This window comes from Marmota marmota, unplaced genomic scaffold (assembly GCF_001458135.2).
Source record: "Marmota marmota marmota unplaced genomic scaffold, marMar, whole genome shotgun sequence".
NCBI lineage: Eukaryota > Metazoa > Chordata > Mammalia > Rodentia > Sciuridae > Marmota > Marmota marmota.
The window spans coordinates 17,805,660-17,832,103 of NW_025999968.1; the positions used below are offsets into that span (position 1 = coordinate 17,805,660).

At 32.8% G+C, this 26,444-nt stretch overlaps 1 protein-coding gene across 10 annotated transcripts in view; it reads left to right on the forward strand.

Moving 5' to 3' along the window:
* Positions 1–26,444, forward strand: part of Senp7 (SUMO specific peptidase 7) — a 151,198-nt gene that overhangs the window by 114,827 nt on the left and 9,927 nt on the right. For 9 of the 10 annotated variants that reach the window (XM_015478572.2, XM_048803395.1, XM_048803397.1 and 6 more), the window contains 7 exons: positions 7,516–7,662; positions 12,532–12,565; positions 15,528–15,707; positions 16,964–17,223; positions 19,314–19,447; positions 20,825–20,941; positions 23,299–23,421. In XM_015478572.2, coding sequence (XP_015334058.1) covers positions 7,516–7,662; positions 12,532–12,565; positions 15,528–15,707; positions 16,964–17,223; positions 19,314–19,447; positions 20,825–20,941; positions 23,299–23,421 — 995 coding nt within the window. The remainder of the gene's footprint in view (positions 1–7,515; positions 7,663–12,531; positions 12,566–15,527; positions 15,708–16,963; positions 17,224–19,313; positions 19,448–20,824; positions 20,942–23,298; positions 23,422–26,444) is intronic. The other variant, XM_048803394.1, reaches the window with a different exon arrangement.

The following is a 26,444-nucleotide window of genomic DNA, read 5'->3' on the forward strand; positions in this document are numbered from 1 at the left end:
CTTGGAAGTAATTGAAGTCAAATTATTAAGAAAATTCACATGTTGTAAGTTTTGAGACATAGCCACAAAGGCTGTAATTATAGAAACAATGAGTAGCGTTTTAAGTAATCACTTTAAGGCTCATGAGGTCTAATTAATTGGCATGCAGCTGTTTCAAAGCCTGAATGTTAATTTCAGAATGCCATAGTTCTGAAATGCTAGCTGACAGTAGGACAATGGAACGTTGATGAAGAATCAGTGTCCTTTTCCTCTGTTATAACTAGTGATACAATTAAGCAAGTTGCATTTTTTTTTTACAGGTTACAGGATATTTATCATCCTTTCTCTTTTAATCCTCACACTTTAGGCCTGTCAGTAATGCAGAATTCTGGAGGCAAAAGTTAGCATCACACATCCTTTTGGGCACCATCTCGCTGAGGGTTAAAGCTTCTAGGAGTTATGGCATCCTCATGTAATTATTTTTGTCAATTCTAGGAGACCAGTCTGTAAATAACTGGCCTGTACAGGGAAATTCTATTTTAACAATCTTTCTATTTTGACAGTTTTCCAGATATATAAATATAGTCTTAATTTCAAAGGACCAGCATGTTTGGCTGGTTTAGGTTTCTCATATGTTGTCTTTTTCTCGAAAGTTATTCTTAGACAGCCTGCATGTATCATAGGATCAATTTAGATAGCTGACCATTATAGTCAATATAATTAATGCAGTTACATGAATGGATTTCCAGTCCACATTGCAAAGCACATTAAACGTGTACCTGAGAAATGGGTCCATAGAAGTCTTTGTAAGTTTTACTTATTTGTCAAGCTTGAAAAGCCTGCATTCCTGCAAACTCTGCAGCTGGAAATTTACCTTCCTGTGTCAGATATTTCAGCCATTCTACAGTGACCAGTTTAAACTCTATCTTTTGAAATTTGATTTAATTTACTAAATTATGTTCAGCAGCAGTAAGATTCTCAGTATCACAATTAAGAAAAATTTTTGAAATATTTTGTAAGATCTAGTGTGTGCATATGGGGTCCTGTTTGCTGCCTTTTTTATTTATTAAAATTGAATAAAATGCTGGCATAAGTCATAATATCATTGGTTTTAATTTATTGACAATAGTGCAAGTATTTGAATAATGAGAAGGGATTTATTGCTGGTCATAAAATTTGACAAAGGTCATCTATTATGTTAAGTTCAACATTAATGAATTGGAAAGGGACCATGTTAAATAGAAACTTTGCCTTTACTAAATGTATAATTTGATTTTGATTTTAACAGAATTACCAAAAATGAAGAATATAATAAGCTGTATATAAAAATTTGTACCTTGAAATTAGCTCTAGATTAATTTAAATGATCATCTTAATTTGGAAAGAAGCCAGAGGCAGAGTTTTTAATTTAGGAGCTGTAGCCTTTACTAAGGGCACGAGAAATATATATATATATATATACACACACACACATACACACACACACACACACACACACACATCTTTCCAGAATAGAAAATACATGTGTTTAATAAGCATAAAATGCTCTCTTAAATCCCATAAATATCTAATAAAACAGAAATAATATGTAAGAATTTGAAGTAATAATCATAATTACTGATTTTAATTTTTTAGGAGAAGTTTCAAAATTAGAACTTTAGGTAGTATTCGAAGACATTTATTGTTTAATCAAGGATGTGAATTTATTTACTAAAAATTTAATCCTTGTTTAAACAGCAAAATTACTAAGTATAAGCTTAATGTTTAATAAGCTCTGTTATGTCAGAATATGGACAAAAATCTTAGCTTATGTCAGTATATTAGTATCGGGAATAGCCTGAAATGTCCTAGAATTGATCAGTCCATATAGTCAGTCCAGCCACATATATATATATATATATATATATATATATATCTGTTTTCAAACTGTCTCAACTTTCTATATCACTGTCTAGACAATTATACAAAGATTTCCCTATTCAGGAAAATCCTTTTTTCATTAAAATCTTAGAATATATAAAGACTTTTTTTTTTTTTTACCCAAAGATGATTTCTTTCTTCCTCTTATGACTCTCTAATGTGTGCTTTTTCTCTGGAGAAGCATCCTTTTATCTTTCTAGAATTCTTTTTTTTTTTTAACATTTATTTTATTTATTTGTTTTTATGTGGTGCTGAGACTCGAACCCAGTGCCTCACATGTGAAAGGCAAGGACTCTGCCACTGAGCCACATCCCCAGCCCCTCCTTCTAGAATTCTTCCATGGTTATATTTGGAATAATTCCTGTAAGTCTTAGAATTTAAATAATTGTTATTTTTTAGTGAGAATTTTTCTGGACATCTTTGTTTCATAGAATTATATCTGTCTCTTTACAAAAACCTAAATAATGATTTAGGAATTAGAAATCATTTGATGGTTATATTTTAAACTTTATAATGTAGTATCTCTTGAAGTAAGTATTTTACAACAAATTACATTTATCTTAAATATTTTTAACTATAAAAGGCAGAGCATTAGAAAAATGCATAAGTATAAATTAAATGCTTCCTGTTGAGGGAAAACAATTAGAAGCAAATAGACACGTATATTTTAATTATGTTATGAATTAAAGAGTAAGATTATTTAAATAACTGGAAAAATATGCATTAAAAATAAATATATAAATAGCTTATAATAAATGTATAAATAGCTTATAATTATGTAAATCTTATGAAACCATGTGGTTCTTAAAATATCACTTATTTTCAACTAGGAGTGCACTTTTATGTAACGTCACATGATGTAGCTAAAATAAGATCCTTATGTATATTTTATTTATTGTAATTACATAGTTAGAAATGAAAGGAAGAAGGATTTCTTGGCCATCATGAAAACACTGTGTAAACATTTTTGGTGCCAGCTTGTTTTCACAGTGGTCAAATCCATCCAAATATAGTTCCTAAAAAGAAGGTTAAGTTATGAAAAAGGGTATGCAAAATCTCTCTTATTCCTGTGACATTATTGCAATTTTTTATTAATAATAAAGCTATAGAGAAAAAAAATCAGGTTACTTAATGGAGGAGTTTGCCAAATCAAATTTTACCTGAAAAATAAATATCTTTCATTAGTGGGAATGTATTAAAATCATGAAGGAATTTTTTTAACAGCTGGGCGCAGGTCTTGTAATTCTGGTTGTCAAAAGCCTGAGTGAGAAACAAGTATATTAGTAATGGGAGGCAGAGCTGCTTGATTGACGGTGGGAGGGACCAAAGGAAAGCCTGTGGAAACGCGGGAGGAGGGACTTTTCTGCCATTTTGTCGGGCAGCCACTAGGCTGAAGGATTTCTTCGTGCTGAAGCATGGACCCAACGTGTAACCCAAAATTTTCTTGAGGTCGTGTGCATTTCGCATGTCCGATTACTAGCAGTTCTGGTTGAACCCTTGTTGTGCCCAGTGATGCGTTTGCGGCTTTGTGTTTTCGCCAGCGGTTGTAACAGCGTGGAGCCAGCAGGCATGGCTGTTGCGACCAGCCGCTACCGCTGCCGTTCGCATCTGGGGCTGGTTTGGCGTTTTGATCCCGTGTTCTCCCCGCCGGGGTGGGCCGCTTGGGGGAGAAGGTACGCTAGCACTTGCCCTAGGCTCCCAGGCGAAAATCCTTGGAGCTAGGCTGTTTGGTGTTCGGTCATCCTCCCCCACCTCCACCTCGTCACGCTGGGGCGGGTCTTGCGCCCAGCGACTTGTGCCGGTGTCTTGGCGGTCCAGCCTGCGCTTTGTAAGTGGTTATCATGATTTTAAAAAAAAAAAAAGGCGTGGGCATTTCACTAGTCCCCCGGGGTCGTGGAGGTCGGCAGGGTGGCCCTGTGTTCCCTTGGCTGACGGGCCAGCTGGCGCGTGGCGAAGCGGGAAGCCGGGCTCGGCCAGGCTAGGCTCCGGGCGGTTGCAGCGAGCCACAGCGCCATCCGCTGTCCAGCGGCTGCCCCGGGCGGGAGCTCCTGGGGATGACCCGTCAGAATCCCGGAGCCAAAGGTGGGCGGCGGTCCTGCTTGCGTCGCTGCAGGCCGCCATTCAGGGCTTTGTTGCTTATGGCTCCTTGAGCTCCGGGCGTGGAGGCTCGGCAGCCATACTGTGCTTCTGTCCCTGTGGGCGGGAGCGACGGCCGGCTTGGCCTGTGTCTATGCCAGTTATGGCCAGCACTTTTGGAGCAGCGGGCGTGGAGCTGTCATGCTCCTGTACCCCTCGTAGCGCAAGCGTTCCGTGGGTGCTTTAAAAGGTTTACGCTGGTGCTGATGGGTGGGTCTGCGTTTAGATGGCCACACACACGTCCTGTCGCTCCCTGCTCCGGAGCTGCAGCTGCCTCGCGCTTAGTATGGGCATTCAGCCATTTGCCCTTTCCTCTGTGGATTGCTGTTCATGTCTCCCGCAGCTCCCTTCTGAAGCATGAAGTCATTAAAAAAAAAAAAAAAAAAGAAAAGAAAAAGAAAAATCCTCAAACTCCCAATCGGGCTTCAGAGGCAGATGCTGCATTTGCCTCTGAAGCAGCCTGCATTTTGTCAAATTAGGTTTTTTAAAGGGCAGAATATGGGGCTGGGGATGTGGCTCAAGTGATAGCGCGATCGCCTGGCATGCCCGTGGCGCTGGGTTCGATCCTCAGCACCACATACAAATAAAGATGTTGTGTCCGCCGAAAACTAAAAAAAATAAATAAATATTAAAAAAAAAAAATAAAGGGCAGAATATTGCTAGCAGTGCGTCTAGTTATAGAGTCCCATAGAGAACAGCTGTCAGAGCCTTGTATCTGTCCCATAGCAGCAGCTGAATTTGAGCACCTTTAAAAAACAGCAGAAAAACAAAATTTGCCTCTCCAGAAGTAGAAAATACCCCGTATCAAGTTCCACCACAAAAAAAACTTTTCCTCTTTCTCCAGACATTGATTCCTAGCACATAAACCCCCAAATCTTTACCTGATATTTCAAAATACAAAAATTCCACAAAAAAGAATCCATTGGGAGAGGACTGAACTTAATGACATAGTTCATCAATCACCATAGTTCATCAATCACCTTACTAATCTCAGTGGGACCTCCAATTTTCTAATTTTTTATTCTCTATATCTAATTAGGGTCCCTAGAATTGCAAAAAATATTTTTTTTCTCTTTCTAAAGACCAAAAATTCCCAGATGTTATATGAGTTTAACATCACAAATTTTTCTTCTAATTCCCTTACTTTTGACAATTCAACCCACAATATTCTGAAATCCTAAGCACGCTTAGCTTCTGGAAAGATCCAAACCCACTAAATTTCTAAAATTCATGCTGGAGTCCCTGTTTGGGCACCATTTGTTATGACACACAGATAAATCAGTCAGGGTCACACAAAGACAGAGAAAATACCTTTTTCTTTGGGTTCTGTGCCGGCTCCTCTGACCCATCTCCCACAAAGGGGACAAGGCAGGCAAGAAAGAGAGGGAGTGCTCCTGGAACCCTGATTTTATTAGGAGAGACTGTTTGAAAGAACATTCCATCCATATAAGGCAAAAAGGGTAATGTTACAAGGGCCAGCCCACTCCTATTGGGTAAGGCCCACTCCCAAAGCTTTGCTCCCCTGCTGAGTGGAGATGGGGATCCACCTGTTTCCTGGTTAGGGAAGCCAGTCTCCACATTTCCATCACTCAAAGTTAGGGGCTGCTCAGCTCCTGCCTGGCAGCTCCCGATAAGCGGGGGCAAGTTCAAAATCCAGCCTTAGCAACTTAGTGAGACCCTGNCCTTGTTTCTGGTTATTTTTGGAGACACTCTTTACAAAGCACAAGCCACATTAAATTATTTTTTAATCAGCTTCTCTCTCTCGCTCCCCACCCTTTTTTTGCGGTTGTTTGGTGGTGGGGGGGGGGTTGAACTCAGGGACACTCAACCACTGAGCCACATTCCAGCTGTTTTGTATTTTATTTACAGACAGGGCCTCAATAAGTTGCTTAAAGCTTCATTTTTGCTGAGGCTGGCTTTGAATTTTTGATCTGCCTGATTCAGCCTTCGAGGCTGTTGATGTTACAGGCATGCACCACTGTGCCTGGCTAGCTTTTCATTTTATCACTAAAATAAAGTCATAGTTATTGTTCTGCCTGATTGAAGTCACTTGCGGTTGATCTGATTCTCCTTTTTATTTAGGGAATAAAACATAGCAATAAAAGAAGAAAATGACAAAGCATTGTGAGCTGGGTTAATGAATACTATGTATGTTGTAGATGAGGATTAATCACATTTGTTATAAGGGGAGTGAGTACATATACATAATAATTGCTACGGTGATAATTTATTAGGTCATTTATGATGTTGCAGAGGCTGGATATATGTGGAGTTGAAAAGTCATCTGAAAGTTGTAAAATTCAGAAGAGATTGTGGGGCATAGTTACTAATATTATCTAGTTGTATATTATTATTTTTATGTTTATTGGTTCATTATAGTTATATGTAAAAATGTCGTTCATTTTGACATAATCTGGTTGTATATCATTTAAAAGCAGTTACTTAAGAGTAGGTGATATGAGTTTTGAGGCTTTTGGTAACTATGATCCATTTCTGGTTAGCTGTGTTTAAACAGAATCTATAATAAATCATAATAGATTTGATGTAACAAATGGTTCTTGAGTGCTTACATTCTTTCATTGCTCATTGAAAGAGTAATAGCAACTGGGTGCAGTGGTACACATCTGTAATCCCATGGGCTTGGAGGCTGAGGCAGAAGATTAGAAGTTCAAGCCCAACTTGGGCATTTTCGCCAAACCCTGCTTCAAAATACAATGAAAAGGGTTGTATGTGTAGCTCAGTGGTAGAGCACCCTGTGTTCAATCTCCAGTGTTCCCCGGTCCCTTCTCACAAAAGTGTGGTTAATGGAAGCAATTTTGTGTGCTTTGGTACTTGTCCTAGAGACAGAAACTTGATTGTCACTGACTTACTTATAACCTTAGGCAAGTTACTTAACCAATCCAAACATCTACTAACTTTAAGAAATGGGAAAAAGAAAATCTACCTGTAAGATGGTTGTAGAGTTTAAAAGACATATTTAAAACTCATTTAAATTAAAGTACTACATGAATCTAAATTTATCTGTTGAGTTAAAAATGTATAAAGCCAGTCAGGGAATTCAGAATGGGAAGCCATGGCTTTGATGCAGATAAGAATATATTTCTGGTGGTTAGGCCTATGGAATTAATTTTGGATTTGACTTTAATTTTCTCAAGGCAAACCATATACCTCTTCAGAAAAAAAAATGTGTAACTATTTCTTCACATTATAAGAACAATGTAAGGGGCTGATGTTGTGGCTCAGTGGTACAGCGCTTGCCTAGCATGGTTGAGGTACTGGGTTAGATCCTCCACACTACATAAAAATAAATAAGTAAAAATAAAGGTATTGTGTCCACCTTCAATTAAAACATATTTTAAAAAAACAATGTAAAATTCTTCACAAATTCATTAGTAGTAATTTTTAAAAATTGACTTTGATTATTTTTAGCATTTATATAATACTTATATTGTATGCATTTCATTATTTATTATTCATTAGGAATCATCTGAATTATGCCCATATAATCCAGTCATGGAAAACATTTCCTGTGTTATTCCTAATAATGAGACAGATCTAAAACTGGATTTTATATTTACTTCTGTGTATATTGGTAAAATAAAAGGAACTTCTAAAGGTTGTATTACAGTAAGTATTTTTTCTTTATTTTTTTCTTTTTGGATTTTGGACAAGGCATTTTCAGATTTGTATGTTTGTACAAATAAAAACAGAATTGAGATTAATTTTATATGGGGCACTTGGGATATGTTGAAAGTCATCAGACTTTGAAATGTTTTTTTAATTTCCTCTCCTAAAATTCTCTTTTTTTACTTGCCACTGATTCAAAGGAGAATTGTTGGGGTGAAGAAAAAGATTTATTTGGAAAGTCAGCAAACCAAAGATGGGAGGCTCTCACTCACAAAGACCATCTTAGGCAATTTTTAGGGGCACAAAGATCTTTATGGTGGGGGCAGGAGGAGCCAAGGGGCCAATTAGTAGGAAGATTATGTGCTGAGCCGTCCTTCATTATCAGGATTGATTTTTTTTCTTTTCTGCCAGAATATCCTTAAGATAACAATCAACTATCATTTCCTAGGTCAGTCCCTATAATTCATTAGATATTATTTCACTCTAATTAAAGGACAAGATTAGTAAATTCTTGCTTCATACTCTGATGTTATCTAGAGACCCTCATATGTTCTTGGTTTTGTAATTCTAGAGAAAAGTTACTGATTATTAAGTTTTATGATTTGTGTCTTAGTTCTTTTCCCAGGAATAGGTAATTTTGGCAAAACTAGGAGATGGCAAAAGGCATTTTAACCTGTTAAATGGCTTTAGTCAGAGGTGTCTTCTGTAGCTGAGCAAGTGGGAGACATCATGCAGCTGTGTGACCTCCAAAATTATTGATTTTTAAAGCCTATTAAAAGCAATTAAACATGGAGAGTTTATTTGGGTTTTTCTTTCAGTTACAGCTATTCTAATGAAAATCATGTATGAAAAAAAATCACATATAATAGTTGATATTCTTTGGGCTCTAAAAGTTAGTTGTAAGTAAAGTAAACTTTTTTCAGGTTATAGTTTGGAGCAGAAAGAAGAAATCTAATTTTTTTTTTTTTTTTTTTGTTTAAACTGTTATAAAAAGATTTCTCCAAATTCCTAATTTGGATGTCCAGGAATTGATTATAATCTGTTTTCTCACTAAAAAGACATTTCTTTTCACAGACTATATATGAATGACAGACTAGATTTCAGTCAGATTTATTTTCTTACTATTTGTGCCTGTTAAAATCCTAATCATCTTTTAAGGCTTATCTGAAATACTACCTCTTCCAGGAAACTCCCTGATCCTCTCTTCTCAGCTGATTAACTTTTCTTTTTACTATGTACTTGTAGCATCTCATTTGTACATCTTTTGAAAGCTTAAGAAATATTTGGTTTAAAATTAATATTCCCTGGCCACTGTTTTACAAATACTAATGATTTTGGTATGCCTGAGGTGATGTTATAATTTTTTTAAAAAAGAATTTTGTTCATTTTTCAGGATTTTCTCCCCTGCTTTGCTTTTTTTAATTATAAATTAAGATTTTAACAGTTATTTCTGTAGAGCTCTTTGTAATGGGAAACAAACTGGATAACCTAAATATATGACAATAATTGTTTATCCAAGGGAGAAAAATCCAGTGTATTCATTAATGAATTACACAAATGGACTTTTTATGAGCAAAAACCAAAATTAAATTTTAAAAAAACTACAAATGAATAAACGAACAGTATAAAAATAATTTATCATCGTGCTTATCCAGAGACAACTGCCAGTTTTTTTAGTGTATATCATTCCATATCCATAGATAGATTAAAATAAAAGGATACTGCATTATACATGCTTCTTTGCAACTTACCACAATTTTATTAAATTAGTTTAATTTCTTCCAATTTGTTGGTCATTTCTGTTGTTCCAATGTTTTATTATATATAGGGGACTGCAAATAATGTAGGTCTTAAAAATTTGTCTTATATTTGTTGGAACATTTCTTAAAATTAAAATTTGAGTGTATGATTATAGGAAAGTAGCTTAGTAAATCAAAGTAAATACATGTGTGTGAACAATGACTAAAAGGAATTCTGCAAAAATTCAGTTATAATGTAGAAAGTGAAGGCAGTTTTAAAAATTAAAAAAGTATATTGAATAACCAAAAAGAGCAAAGAGTAAAAGTCTTAAAAATTTTAGGTTTTTCAAAAGACATTTTACGTATATTCTTTCAGACACAGTTCATGATTCTCTGTAACAGAATTAAAGAACTTATTTTATATTTTTGGTGGGTATTTAGAAATTAAATTCATTTAGTCTCTAAACATTCACTGTTGTATGTTAGACTTTGCTATAGATACTGGAGATAGTGTTTTCAGTCTCATGAGACTTATACTTTAGCTGAATTAGAAAAATATCAATGGTGGAAAATTATATACATTAAAGCCATTTTCCTCTAGTTGGGCATTTGAGTTAGGTTTTTTTTTTTTTAAGTGTAAAAAATGTTGCAATAATTGGAAACCTTTTATTTCTTTAAATCTTATCTTTTTTATGATAGGAAAATGTTTATTAGGTATAAATTATGTTCAGAGACTGGTTCTAGATGTCATAAGAAATTATGAAATAACTCTTAGGCTCATCTTTATTTTAGAGTTTAAACCAGTTTAGTAACTTCAGAAAACTGGATTTACCTTAATGTCACAAAAACATTTTTCTCACTTTCTTAACTGGGGATTAATTATTTTGCTATAAATGGGGTTTTATCTCTGGGAGAAATAACATTAGCCATAGTTGTCATTCAGAGATATAGATCATTGTCAGATACTTGCCAAGTAGACTAGCTTGATAGGACAAGAGTTCTTGATGACGTGGAAAGAGGGGGAAAGAGAAAGTGTAGTAAGGATCATACAGATGCAGTATTTTGTAATAACAGGTATATAAACTGAAAAGCAAGCAACTCTTATATTCAATTTGTAGAACTAGTTAGTTACTTTTACTAGGAATATTTTATGAGATTAAAGACCCAGTGAGACATACCAGAATGATTTGCAAAGGGTAAATATATGTAGCAATTATGTGAAAGTAAGAGAATAATAAGATGTATTTGTTTGTATTAAATTAGATAACTCATTGTTAATCAGATGCTAGTGTCTAATGATAGAGACTCCCCTGGCTTAAGAGTCATGCTAAAGCTGTGAGAATTTCAATATGTTGCCTGTTTACCTAGTTATTATTTATGTTAATGGTGGAGACAATACATACAGGATTTGAACTCCAAACTCAGCTTTAAACTTGCATGTCCTGTTGCGTTATTTTGCTTCAATGGCTGACTTACCCTATATTAGATGTCTTTTATATTTGTGAAAATGCAATATGAAATAATTTTTAAATTGAAAAAATAAATGGAGTCAAACCTGTGGTTTCAATGAACATTGTTTGCTAACTTTTATAAAATTCAAATACCAAGATCATCTTGGCTTTCTGTCTTGTGCTTACAGACTAACCCTGATATGATCAACAGTTTTATATACATATTGATCAAAAGAGAAACTTAACCAAAGAATAAGTAAACAGGCACATTCCTTTGGTATTAATGGAAAAACCAAACTTCAAAACACAAATGTCTTTTGTTTTAGATGGTACATTTGTAAGATTTGGCCTTGAGAAAATAGGAACTTGAATGAAAATAGGAACTACAGGGAAGGAAGCACATAAACATGTATTGTTTTTGTACAAATGCTAAGAGATTTTTATACCATTTCTTGTGTGAGTAAAGCAGAATAGAGTGGAAAAATGTACCTGCAACTTAAAGAGATTCAAACTGTTTTCTCATTCACTCCCCAACTGAAAATCTTTTAAATAGATAATGACAAGAAAATAATAAAAAAAATTCTTTCTTTGGAGAAAGAATGATAAGAACAAGGAAGAAAAATCTACACACAAGTAGCACTTCAGATATGAACTAAAGAAGAAGCTTCTGTTTGAGATTGAAGATGTGACCAAAATAACCTTAGTTGAATTCTTCAGATACCCCATGTTCAGAATCTAAAACTTATGTTGTGATAATGAAGCTAATAATTATATTATCACTTAAGTAGTAGGAATATATAATGCACAAAATAATACACTGATAATCCTTGTTAGGAAATGGTTTTAAATTATTAAGGGATAATATAGTATTAGCTTATAAAAGCAACATTTAGGATAATCAGATATATATAAAAGATACCTAGAAAAAATAAGTTTCTTGGGAAAGAAGGAGCAGAAAGAACAAGAACTTCAGTCAGAAGGGAATTTGTAATGTGTAACCAAAAGGTGAAAATGTTAGGGATAAAAGAATTGGCAGTACTCAGCTAAGACTATCCAAGGGAGAGAGTATTCTGTCTTTTGTACTTAATTTATGTTGTCATATTGACAAGTGCATCACAAGTTGGATTTATTAGATTTTTGTAGCCATTTTATACTAATCAACTGTTTTTTCCAGTTGTTTTCATGTGGTAAAAGCAGTCTTTTGTTCTTCTACAGAACAAAATGTTCATTGCAGGTGGTACATGTTAATGTCTCATTACAAATAATATAGTACATTGGTACTTTGGTTTGTTCACATGTCTCTTATGAGTTTGATTGCTATAATTTCATCCCTAAGAGAATCATCATCAGCTTCTGAATCAGCTACCTTGTATGGTCTCTTGGTAGTTTATTCTGGACTTTTTCTTATGTCTTCCTTAAATTTTTAGAGGACATCTTCGAAACATATATTTATTAAAGTCTTGACAGTTTTTATAAATGAGCATATTGAGAATTACATTATTTGCACAAGGTTCTTAAACATCCTTAAAACTCTAGAGTAAAGCATTTTCTTGGTTTACTGATAGATGGGCTTGAGCACTTTTCATGTAAACTTTGAATGTGTAATTGTGGTATTAAAATTTTTTTAAACTTAACACATTTTGGGTAGTAACTCATTTTTTGCTTTTATTTTTCTTTAGTTCACAACAAAGTATATTAAAATCCCATTTCAAGGTAAGCTATCATTCTCTTCCCTTTTCACTGTAATTTTGAGCATAAAATTTTGGTTAGCAAAAATTCTGAAATCCTTTTTCAAACAGTTTTTCATGATTTTTTCAGTATAGAATGTAAATAAAACTAAGGTAGTTTAATAATGTTACACTTTAACATTTTTTAGCAGCTCCACAAGAGAATTAAAATGTTTTACACACTGAAAATAGTGATTATTGTTTTAATGACTATAAATCAAAACAATATTAAAGTATTCATGGTGACTTCTTAGTATTAGCGGAAATAAAATTTTGGAAAATAGCAAGACTATTTTTGGCATTCACAAGAATGAATGAAAATAGGAACTACAGGGAAGGAAGCACATAGACATGTATTGTTTTTGCATAGATGCTAAGAGATTTTTATACCATTTCTTGTGTGAGTAAAGCAGAGTAGGGTGGAAAAATGTACCTGCAACTTAAAGAGATTCAAACTGTTTTCTCATTCACTCCCCAGTTGAAAATCTTTTAGAATAGATAATGACAAGAATAAACAATTCTTTCTTTAGAGAAAGAATGATAAGAACAAGGAAGAAAAATCCACACACAAGTAGCACTTCAGATATGAACTAAAGAAGAAGCTTCTGTTTGAGATTGAAGATGTGACCAAAATAACCTTAGTTGAATTCTTCAGATACCCCATGTTCAGAATCTAAAACTGATGTTGTGATAATGAATCTAATAATTATATTATCACTTAAGTAGTAATATATAAGGCACAAAATAATACATTTATAATCCTTATTAAGAAATGCTAATAAATTATTAGGAATAATATAGTATTTACTGTTCAGAAGAAATAAAGACATGTAACTTTTAGAAAAAGTAGTAATGCTACAATCTATAAAGACCTAGGTAGTGAAAAAAGCTACTTCCCAAGTTTTATGATACAAGTATCAAAAAGCGATATTTTAGATTTTCATAGTGCATATTTACACTTTGTTTCAAATATTGTTATTTTATATTTTTCTGACCCATAATGTTTTAAAAATGGTTTTATTAGTGTATTATAGTTACACATAATAGAGTTCCATATGGTGTTTAAAGTACAATTTTACTTACAAATTGTGGAAAAATACTTCTTTCAATGACAATAAATCTTTCAACTTTATAATGGAAGAGGAAAATATTAGTCTTTTTTCTAAAATGCTGCCTGTGGCTATTTTCCCATATCCAATTTTTTTTTAAACAAGACTTGCATATAAAACAGTCTTTTTGATGGGATCCTAGGCATCTAAATGTTTCCTTTCTTTCATGATTTGAGGGAAAAATTTATCCATATTTATATTTGCTATTAATTCTATTTGGCTGTAAGTAACAGTGGCTTAGAGAAAGTAGTTTAATTTTCCTTGACACGAAGAAATCTAGAGGTAGGCTGCACTGGCATTGTGTTTCCATGGTGCTCAGTGGCCTAGAGTCTTATTTTTCTATTCTCATCCTTGATGCATGACTTTCATCCCCATGTTTGTTTTATGGCCAGTATTACTGCTCATACTCCACCATCATGTTAGTGTTTCAGACAGAAGTCAGGTGAAAGGGGAAAATAATAATAAGAACACACACCGTTTCCCTTCTAAGGATCCTACTTGGAAGAATACGCCACCCTTCTGCTTACATTTTACTAGCTGACTTAATTTTATGGTCATACACGTATTTGTAAAGAAAACAAGGAATTAGGTTATTCAAAGGTGAGCATCTTGCTTCCCTTAATAAAGTTAGGATCCTGTTACTTAGAAGGAATGGAAAAGTGGGTGTAGCGTTGTGGGCTATGTGAGGAAGAAATGAAGAGCAGTGTTTTGAGGGTTCTCTCCCCTCTTTTAATCAAATGTTTGTCATTGCTAGTACTTTATTTTCATAATGGGGAGTTATGATATGAAGAATTGAATGGTGGACTTAGGAACATAAAGATGACTGGTTAATCAAGTATTTGAATGATTCTTATAAAATTATTTTTAAACTTTAATGTTCATAATTAATCACCTGATGCAAAGCTATTAAACTGAGATCTGGAGTGGGATCTAATATCCAATATTTCTAACAAACTTCCAGGTGATGGCAGTGTCACAGGCTGAAGACCACACTCTGAGTAGCAAGGTGACATGAAATAAGACAGAGGGGAGTCCTAATAGGGAATACTATTTCAGATAGGCACTCATCTTAATTTTATATTTAAATGATAGTTGTCTTCCTGGTTTAGCTGCTTGCTTTCTTAAAGTTGGACTAGATGACCTCAGGACTTCTTTAAACCAGTTTTCTGTGGTTATTTGAGTTACAAAAAGAAATTCCAGAGGAGGTTTTTTTTTTAGTTAAGAGAAAACCTAATAATTTAGAGTTATTACTTAGAAGTTTTGAGAAGTAAAACCTGGAAGAACTTTAAAAGAAATATATTCAACCATTCAAAACCTCCTGATAATCTAGCTTGTCTATATGGTGAAATGCAGATATTTTAGGAAAATAAATATGGGCAGAAATTGGTCTTTGATTATAGTATTGACCAAGATAAGAAAGATAGAAACTGAGAATTTTTTAAGTTATGCTATACTTAGTTTTCTGCAGTAGACTTAAGATATTAGAATTCGTAGTGAGAACTCTATTTGCATAAAATTTTCATGCTGCAGAAATTTAGCCTCAAATTTTTCTTTTTTGGATATAACTGAAATCATATTGTGTGAGAGTAACCTCTGCATTTAATTATCATTTAGTAATTCTTTAGCTCTTCCTAATTTTTAATGTGATATTTTTACTCTACTAATACTGCTTCAGGTATTTCAGCGAAGTTTAATGCAGTGTACTGGAATTATGTTTCTGAAAAACTTGGCATGTAGTTCTTTCAAAAAAATATAATGTATTAGGAAGTGTCACATAGTGCATAAATCCTGTATTCCTAATAGGTTGACTTTTAGGTTTTTGTCTTTTCTTTGTTTCAGTGTCCCTGAATGAGGTTTCGTTGTTAGTGGATACCACGCATTTAAAGAGGTTTGGATTATGGAAGAATAAGGGTGATGATCACAGTAAAAGGAGTCATGCTATCCTTTTCCTCTGGGTCTCTCCAAATTACCTTCAAGAGATTCAGGCCCAATTAGAACACTCTGTATTTAGCCAACAATGTGAGTATAAAATAACTTTAAAATTTCAGGATAACCTGAAAAGTCCTATAAATAAAGTAATTTTCTTTTAAATAATTTAATAAACCAATTATTTCATTGAACTGAAATTAATATTATTGAATTAAAAATAATCTTATCCCCTAATGTTATATAAGATAAATTATTTTACCTATTAACATGATTTTTCATGGTAATTTTATTCAACTTAGTGAAATTACATTCTAAAATAAAAAGAATACCTCAAATAATCTTAATGGTATATACCTTGAAACTAAAAAGTTACTATGCTCTTAAAAAATATAAAAGAAATATCTTCTAGTTGTTTCCCTTGGCTACCTTTTCTGTGAGTTTCTTGCTACTGTTTCATAATAAATTATGACAGTTAATTAGTGGCAAGACTAAACAAAATATAGATTCCTTTACTTTTGGTATTTTCTTTAGTTTCTGAAAAATAAAATTCAGCTTGCTTATATGCCATGCCTCTAAGGTTGGATTGAATGGTTTTCTGTAGGCATCAATAACACATATCTACATAATGTGCATCTTGAGATATTTCTCAACTTTGCTTAGTTTCTAACTCCTAATATAGTTTGGTTTAAAATTAGGTACCTCAAGTTAGTCTTTTTCTTATATCTTTTTATCTCTTTACTTTCCTTCCCCTACTTTGTTGCACATTAAAGATGTCAAATAGTGAGCTTAATTTTATACCTTTAAAACCTGTTATTTCCCTGTTCTAATTACTTCCAATGGGAAAATTAATAATTAAATAGCAAGAAGTTGAGATAAATGTAAAGAGCCATTTATAATCATTGTGGAGGAAGGCAGTGATTTGGAGACCATTATTAAAATGATTGAGGAAAGAAAATAAAGGAAGTGTTTAATTACAATACTTTGTTAGTTGTTAAATTTGATATATGGAAGACTAGAGAAAAATGAGTAATTATTTAATTATCATTCATTGATAAATGTTTACTAGCACTTAGTAAATGGTAGGCACTGAAGATACAACAGTCAATACCATTGCAGAATTTCCATTCTAATGTGGTAGAACAGGAGTTCAAAAATTGTGAATTTTGGTTCTAGATTACTGATGGTGTATTTTCAGATTTTAATTTGCATCATTTATCATTAACATGCAAAATACTTTGTTGGGTTTTATATCAAACTTTTCTATTTTTCATAATTAAATTATCTTAATTATAATTCCCTTGAAAAATAATACTTGTGGTAAAAATTGATTTCTTTTTTTTTTGTAGCAAAATCTAATGAATTCATTTTCCTTGAGCTAAACAATCCCATTTCACAAAGAGAAGAATTGAAATTGAAAGATATTATGATGGAAATAAGTACTACCCATGGAGAATTAGAACTCTCTTATCCATTGTCTTGGGTTCAGGCATTTCCGCTGTTTCAGAACCTCTCTTCAAAAGAAAGTTCTTTTATTCATTATTATTGTGCTTCAACTTGTTCTTTCCCTGCCATTACTGAAGAAATGAAGATGAAATCAGTATCTCAGGTTAGCATACAATTAATATGATTGACAGTGGGTAAGTAAAGAGGTAAAAATTCTTTCACCAATATTAGGCTGATTTCAAAACACAATATTTTGTCAAAAGGGCACAGGAATCAATCTGAAAGTACTCTAATACTAAAGTTGGAAAGTTTGTTTCACAGAATCAATAATGACAGCATGGGTTTATCACCAAAGAGTAATATAAATATGTTTAAATATATACTGATATAAATAGATAACAGTTGATGAATGAATAAAAATTAAATAATAAATGGTGTGTAAGGGTGCTTTTTCTTAGAAAAGTATCTAGTTAATAAATGGAAAAGCAATAGGAAAATGTAAAACCACCACTAAAACACTATATTTTTGATTGTTGCAGGCAAGGTCTATTGATGGATGCTAAATTTGATGCGTGAAAATTTAAGGAGAAATAGGATATGTGAATATGAAAGTCTCTTGCCTAAAATATTTATTAATTACAAAAAGAAACCTAGTAAATTTGCAGTGCAGAATCCTGGCAGACCTCACCTTAACCAAGTGAGCAAAATTAATATCACCATCAATAAGATATTGATATAATGTACCCCCTGATATAATACACTAAGAAGAGTACATAACTTCTTCTGTGTTGCTCTTTTCAGCAATGCCTCACCCTAATCTAAATCATGAAAATAAACCAGACAAACCCAATCATAAAATAACTGATCAGTACTCTTCTGAAGTATTAAGATCATGAAAGACAAGAAAAGACTAAGGAATCGTAGGATCCTAAATAGAAAAATGATATTAAGGGAAAAACTAGTGAAGTCAGAGTAAAGTCTAGTAATCTAGTTAATAGTATTTTATCAGTGATAATTTCTTGATTTTTTTTAAAAAAAATATTTATTTTCCAGTTGTAGTAGGACACAATATCTTTATTTATTTATTTTTATGTGGTGCTGGGGATTGAACCCAGGGCCTCGCCTGTGCTAGGTGATCGCTCTACTGCTAAGCCACAGCCCCAGCCCCAATTTCTTGCTTTTGATACTTATACTGTGGTTGTATGCGATATTAAGATTAGGGGAATCTGGGCTGGGATTGTGGTTAGTGGCAGAGTGCTTGCTTCACATGTGTGAGGCACTGGTTTTAATCCTCAGCACCACATACAAACAAACAAACAAGCATAAACAAATAAATCAATAAATAAAAATATTATGTCCATCTACAACTGAAAAAATATTTAAAAAAAAGATTTTAGGTGAACCTTAGCTGCATCTGTATTTTATTTATTTTTTTTTGGAAATGTCTGTAAGTCTAAAATGAACTTGAAATAATAGGAAATTAAAAATACTATTTTTATTTTTATAGGAGATTGATTATTTACATGTATCTTATATATCTGCAAAATACTTCTAGAAAGAAAAGTTTTTGTTAAGTAGCTATACATACACAGATGTGCACATGCCCACCAAACACATACATGGATATGGTCTGAGGCTCATCTTTTATTCAGAAGGCCTTTAGAAAGCCACATTAATTTAAGAAGATGCTTAATACTTTGCCATCCTTCTAGATAATGTTAGAAATTTTTGCTTCTTATATTATGTAATCAAATTTGTGTTTTCCAATTATGGATATCAATTTATGATATATTATAAACTCAACCTCTTTTAAATTTTGGGGGGCAGGGGTTGTGGTTTAGTGGTATAGTTCTTGCCTAGCATGTGTGAGGCTCTGGGTTTGATCTTCAGCACCACATAAAAAGATAAAGGTATTGTGTTCATCTACAACTAAAAAAAAATTTTTTAAATCTTTTTCTGTTATTTATCATATGTTTGGATTATCTTGAGCTTCAGTTGTAAAATTCTTCTTTAATTTTAGAGCCCCATATCTTAAACACTTAAGTTTACAATATACATTATCTTTTGATCACAAGTATTTTTTTTTTTTGGTTTGGTTATATCTTTAAAAGAAATTTTAGTATATAGTTCATTGATGTGGATTTTAGTCATAGTTTCAGTTACAAATATAGGTTTTACCTTTGTTCTTTTCGAAGTTATTGTGTTTTTATTTATGTATTGATAAGGAAACTTTGCCTTGTCATTTTCTTTCAGCCCTCAAATACAGATACAGCTAAGCCTACATACACCTTTCTGCAGAAGCAAAGCAGTGGTTGCTACTCACTTTCTATTACATCAAATCCAGATGAAGAATGGCGGGAAGTCAGGCATACCGGACCTGTGCAGAAGTATGTACCATGACATATTCTGTTTGTAATAGGTGGGCATATTAGTAATTTTCATTTGCACTGCTGCTTTTGAGTAGATTGATTACCTTTTGAAGTATTTTGAGTTTTACTTTTATGCTGGTAATTAGCAATAAAAATGTTATTTTTGAAATTTATGAGAACCTTAAACCTATTAAGACTATAGTAGGGGCCATTTCATTTAGTTTAATGTCAGTAAGATAGAAATGACTGTCCAAATGTCTTATTTGGTAAGATTAAAGTGTTTATTGAAAATATTTGAGTAGCAATATATGGTTTTGAAGATTATGTATTCCATATCTGAATATATAGGAAAGGTGAAGTTGCTTACTAAAGTGTATCTCAGTTTAGGTACTTTGGAATTTATTACAAAGTCTCTTTTAGAAGCTGCTTCTTTGTTCATATTTCAGTTTTTACACATATTCTCATGGTAGTAAATCAAAAGAATGTGCATTTGAGATTATTTTCATATCTTCATGTGATTCATTTTCTCTGGTTATTTTTTGAAAACTATTGAGAGAGCACAGAATAGGAAAGTAGCCAAAAAGACAAACTATCAAATTAGCATTCAAATTTTTCAACTTTCTTATTGGATCTAGGTGTCATGGTACCAAGAGTACATTAATTAGCTTTTGAAGTTTTCTGATACAAGAACTACATGTTATACCTTTATTAGTATTGTATTCAAGTACTCCCCTTATTATTCCAAGATTATATAGCCTGGGATTCAAAACTGGTCTTTAGGGAAGAGTCCCAGAAGGATGTCTCTTAGCTGCCATCTGTTCTCTGCCACTTTCTGGTTGTAATGTAATTATTTGTTTCCTTTATGTTCTCATAAGAAATTTGAAAGCTTCCAAGCTTCCTTCTTATTTCTTTATTGCATAACTGCTAGTCACCAGGAGGAGAGCACAATTTTTGAATGCTGGTTTTCTGAATGGAAAGGAATTGTTCTTGGGGATTAAAATTTAAGATTAGAAAGTAGATTATAGGAAAATTTGTTTTATTACATTAGTTGTTAAAAATTATAAACTGTGCAGAAGAGAAACATCCTTGGTATTGAAACTGATAGATAAAACCTATTGATTAGACAATTGTTGAGACTGGTATTGAGATGTTAGTCTGTTGAGACTAGCTCACATGCAAATAATTTGAAAGGAAAAGGTGATATTTAATGAAAGAACCATGAGTAGCTTGTGAAAATGAATGAAAATATAATTCCTTTGTCCTGTCAAATATTTTTTACTCTACAGATTTTATAGGATCCTATTACCCAGTTTTGTTTCATGTAGAAAATCTCTTAGGTACTAGAATTTTTAATACCAATATATTTTAATGTTCTTTTCTTTTTTTTTTTTTGAGATTGATTGTATATCCTCCACCACCTACTAAGGGAGGATTAGGAGTAACTAATGAAGACCTAGAATGTTTAGAAGAAGGAGAATTTCTTAATGATGTAATCATTGATTTTTACCTTAAGTAAGTAAAATAATAAATAATCTTATTTTTTTATAGGTTTTACCATGGAACGTATTATAAATGTCTTTATCTAAGTTATTTTAACTCCAGTTAAAAGTAACCTGCCAAGATTTCAGATTTGGGAAATTTTTGGATTACTAACTCAGTTTTACTTCTTTATTTCCATAGATACTATATCCTTAAGAAGAGCTAATGCCTTTTTTTAATCTTAGTTTTATGCTGATTTGTGATATATACTTCTTTGAGCACTGTATTATATGTTAAATATTTACATAATTATGAAGCATTTTGGAGACTGAAAAGAAACAATTTTATTCAGTTGTTTATTGTATCTTTAAGCATCATGAAAGTCAACAGACACTAGTATGGCAATATGTAAATCAATGGATGTGTAATTGATGTGATTCTGCAATCTGTATATGGGCTAAAAATGGGAGTTCATAACCCACTTGAAGCAAAGTGTGAAAGATGATATATCAAGAACTATGTAATGTTTTGAACAACCAACAATAAAAAAAAAAAAGCATCATGAAAGTTAACTGTCATTTATTAAAAAGTCCATATCACTTCCAGTTTTTCAACTTGTTGTCTAAGAAAAGCTGAAGGAATATATATATGAAAGCTTTTAAAACTTTCATACAAAGAAAATTTATTTCTAGCCTTCATTTTGTACTGTATCCCAAGTTAAGAGAATACCAAATTATTTCACAGATCCCTTACAAACCAAAATTTTTGTCATCTTACTAAATGTTTTTACTCCAGCCATAAAAGCTCAAAATCTCCCATTATTATTAATATTTACAAACATAGATTTAATCTCTTAGAAATTCACTTTGGGTCTTTTTTTATTCCATCCATGTCACTTTTTGAACATATGGGATAAAATTAAAAAAAATTTTTTTTTTAGTTATATGTAGACACAATATCTTTACTTTGTTTATTTATTTATATGTGTTGCTAAAGATCGAACCCAGTGCCTCACATGTGAGAGGCAAGCACTCTGCCACTGAGCCATAACCCTAGCCCTGGAATACAGGGTTTTGTTTTTGTTTTTGTTTTTTCCCTGTACCAGGGATTGAACTCAGGAGCACTCGACCACTGTCACATCCCAACCATATTTTGTAGTTTATTTAGAGACAAGGTCTTAGTTGCTTAGGGGCCTCACAATTGCTGAGGCTGGCTCTGAACTCGAAATTCTCCTGCCTCTCAAGAGGCCTCTCAAGCCTCTGGGATTACAGGTGTGTGCCACCGCACCCAGCTTGGAATACAGTTTTAATGACTATTTTAATGTCCTTTTCAGCTGTATTAATTCTGTATTAGCGTCACTTAACTTTTCTCTTTATGATGAGTCATAGTTTTTGTTTGTTTGTTTTAGTGGTTTTGGCCTCTTTCCATGTCTGGTAATTTTTTTTTGAATGCTAGAAATTTTTGAATTCCTATAAATATGGTTGAACTTTGTACTGGGATGCAGTTAAATTAATTGAAAATAGCTTTCATGTGTCTTGTTTTTAAGATTTGATAAATGAGACCAACAAATTAATTCCCACCACTCATGAATACTCCACCCATTGTCTCATGAATTATGAGGTTTTCGTGACTGACTAGTAGGAATGGGCACCATTCTTGGTCTGCGTGAATTTTGAGTATCATTTCTTCTGATCATTTTGGGTAGTTATTTCCCATGCTTGGGTATTTTCCTCACACACATCAAGTGGTCACTCTAGCTGTTTGGAGTTTCCTGTCTACATAGTTTTTCCTTTGTAGTATTGTAGCTAACTCTGGCTACTCAACCTGCATAAATTGTTAGAAATTGCAGAATTTCCTAATTATGAAGAGTTTAGTCACTTAAGAGATTGAATTATAAAATTATATTGAAGAATTGTTTTAGGATAGAAATAGACTAAGAATTCAGATAGTAGTCACATTTTAGTTGTTAAAGTTTTCTAGATTTATTTAGGAGTGTCATAGTTTCAGTCTTATTTGTTCATATGATTATTTGACTAATAATTTTTTCTATCTTCTTTGAACTGTTGAGTTTTCTGGGGACAGGTACTTTTATATCCCCTTTTCATGTATCTCTTTTAAATGTGATGTTTGATCCATGTTAGGAGTTGGATAGATATTTGTTAATTAAATGAATGAATAAATTTGGCAATTTCAGTGTCAAATGGTCTTGATAACTAAAGAACAAATGGAAAGCTCAAATCATTGATTTAATCTCTTAGAAATTCACTTTGAGTCTTTTTTATACTTTGAATTTAATTGGATATAATTGATAGTGATTTCTAGAACATAGAAGATAGTTGGAAAAAACAAGGTAAAATCTAAAAATAATTTTGTGGATGGCTATTTTACAGGTATCTTATATTGGAGAAGGCATCAGATGAACTTGTTGAACGAAGTCACATTTTTAGTAGCTTTTTCTATAAATGCTTGACAAGAAAGGAAAATAATTTAACAGAAGATAATCCTGATCTTTCGTAAGTCAGTCCTCTAAGGAGGGGAGGGGAAGGGGTATGGGGATAGGAAAGATGGTAGAATGTGATAGACATTTTTACCCTGGGTACATGTATGACTGCAAATATGATGCAATGCTACATTGTGTACAGAGAAATGAAAAATTATGCTGCAGTTATGTACAATGAAGCAAATGAATTCTGCTGCCCTACACACCTAATTAAAATAAATAAATAAATAAAATGAAACTGAGTAGATTAATATATACACACACAAACACACACACACACACACTATTTTGATAATCTTGGTGAAGAGGTTTCTTTATTGTATTTTTTAGAGTGGGCAATATTACCTCTTGTCCAAGTCCTGGGTCTGTTTGCTTAAGAATCACTTTTTAGCCTTGTATTATTCTGCTTCCTATGACAGGGAGGCTAACTCTGCAGGCTACATTTCTAATTGCATGTTTTATAGGGATTCTAGAAATTAGAGGGCCAGGAATAAAGAAGTCAGGCTGTTTTCTCTCTATCCTATTTGCCTTGGGCTGTGATTTTGGGCTTTATTAGACTCTCACTGGACAGATCTGCTAGATCTCCAGTTTCTGGTGAGACTGCTGCTTCCCTTTGCCCTGAACCCTCTGGGCTTAGCAGTTTCTAAATATGCTTATCTTTTGTTGCCTCATTGCTCACCCAACACTGCCCCCACTATTTTCTTTTTTGCTTTTTACTTTCTTTTACTTCTGTAGCCAGTTCCCTATATTACATAATTAAAAGATAATGATTATTTTTGTTTTCCTCATTATATCATTGCTGACCTGCAACTATTTAATTAAACTGATGGAATATGATAGTAAATGCCATATTTGTTTGCAGTTTGGTTAAATTTCTGTACAAATTCCCATCCCCAACTAATGCTTGGTCCGATTCGAGTGTGTATGAATGTGTGTACACACATAAGCACACACATCTCAAAGCAATCATTAATATTCACAAAAAGAATCCCTATAAATCAGGTGTGTGTGCGTGTGTATGTGTGTGTGTGTGTGTGTGTGTGTAAGATAAGACAATAGCAAATCAGCAAGAGAAACAAACTTTAATGGCCAATAATAAATCCATTTCAAAAGGCTCAAACTACTAATCTTAAGAAACTGCAGAGTAAATGGTAAATATACTCATTATCATGGTATATGAGATCCTATGAGATTTGGCTTCTTTCCATCTCCTTAAACTCATTTCACAACCTATCCCTTCTCTCATTTACCATACTTCAGTTCACCCTACCTGTTCCAGTTTTAAAATATGTTCAGTTCTTTTCCATTTACTGCCTAAAATTTCTTCTCCTGGTGCTTTTTTGTTTCACAATATGATCTCTATAATCATGTTAGTTGCTCACTTATTTGTTTTCTGTTTCTCAACCTAAGGTCTCTGTGAGGTCAAGGACTTTGTCTCTCTTATTTCCACCCTATCCCTGATCTCTTTTTTCAATTCTTAACTGTATAGAAAATACTCAGTTAAATATCTAAGTGTTTGAAATATACTAGGGACTCAAAATACAAGAAGATAACAATGCCTATTACTAAATACAAAGAGAACTCTTAGATATTTAATTGATTATTTTCTACATAGTTAAGAACTGAGAAAAAGAGATCATGTTGTGGCCCTTATATTCTCTCCTATTTTCTTTGCCTTGCTTTATGTCTAATATATTCTTAAATAAGATTAGCATCAACAGGAAGCTTACCAAACAGTAATATAAGGAAACAAATAAAATTAGGTGCTTGTTTTGAAGATTCTCAAATGAAAAACAAGTTAATAGTTCAAATGCTAGCTGAAAGTAATTTTTATAATTTTATGATGGAGTCATTCTTAAATAAGAAAATTCAATAGACATATGATTACCGATTACTTCATGTATGGTAGTAAATCTCTCACATGGTACCTAATTCCTGTTGCATCTTTTTTAGCTCATTCTGGATTCTATATACTCCAAATATTTATGCCAGGTGTTTTAGTTAGAATTATCTAACTACTTTTTATCTGAATATGTTGCAAAAATTTCTGTTTACTGTATTACTTGTTATATAAGTATATAAACATTTAATAGTTTCTTTTTTTCCGTGCATAAAAAGAATTCCAATGCACAGAGTCAGAAGTCACATGTCACCTTCTTTATGCCCATGTTAAATGCTTTTTTAACCCTAAAACCTTTTTGTGACATCCAAACTTGGTTTAAGTGTGAAAAAAAAAAAAAAAAGGAGGAGGGAAAAAAATGAAACTATTGTGTGTGCACACTAACCCTTTTGGAGGTAGCTATTTTATTAGAATTTCTTTCTACCCTTATACTGCTTATATTTTAGTTACTTGTCTAGTTTTTTCTTCTTTCATTATAAATTATTTTAGTGCAATTATAGATTATTTTCATTATTTGTTCTTAGAAACCTAGTAAATATTTGTTGAAGAAATAAAAGAAAGATGGATGAGTGGTGGATACACTTAGCCTTGTCCTATTATTTCTGAAATAAAGGGAGAAAAGTTTCATGTTTTAATATCTAAGAAAAGAGGTCTCATATTTTCTCCTCCATTAAGTTTTAACACCTCCTTCATCACAGATACAACATTTGGACAGGTGCTGAGGTTATAGCTTAGTGGTTGAGCTTGCATGAGGCTCTGGGTTCAATCCTTGCACTACATAAAATAAATAAATAAATAAATAAAACAAAGATATTGTGTCCACCTACAACTAAAAAGAAATTAAAAAAAAAACATTTGGACAGTTTTTTTTTTAAGGGTAAATAATTTGCAACATACTCAGATGGAGCCAAGAAGAATAAATAGGCTTAGATATTCTTAGGTGCTAAGCCTACAAAGCATTTAATAAATTTCTGTCTTTAGATTTGTTCCCAGGATGTAGGCTCTCTATTTACCTCTCTTATTGTTTCTTTTGCTGAGAAAAAACTTTTTAGTTTGAGTAAGTCCCATTTGTTGATTCTAGTTATTAACTTTTGTGCTATGGGTGTCCTATTGAGGAATTTGGAGCCCGACCCCAC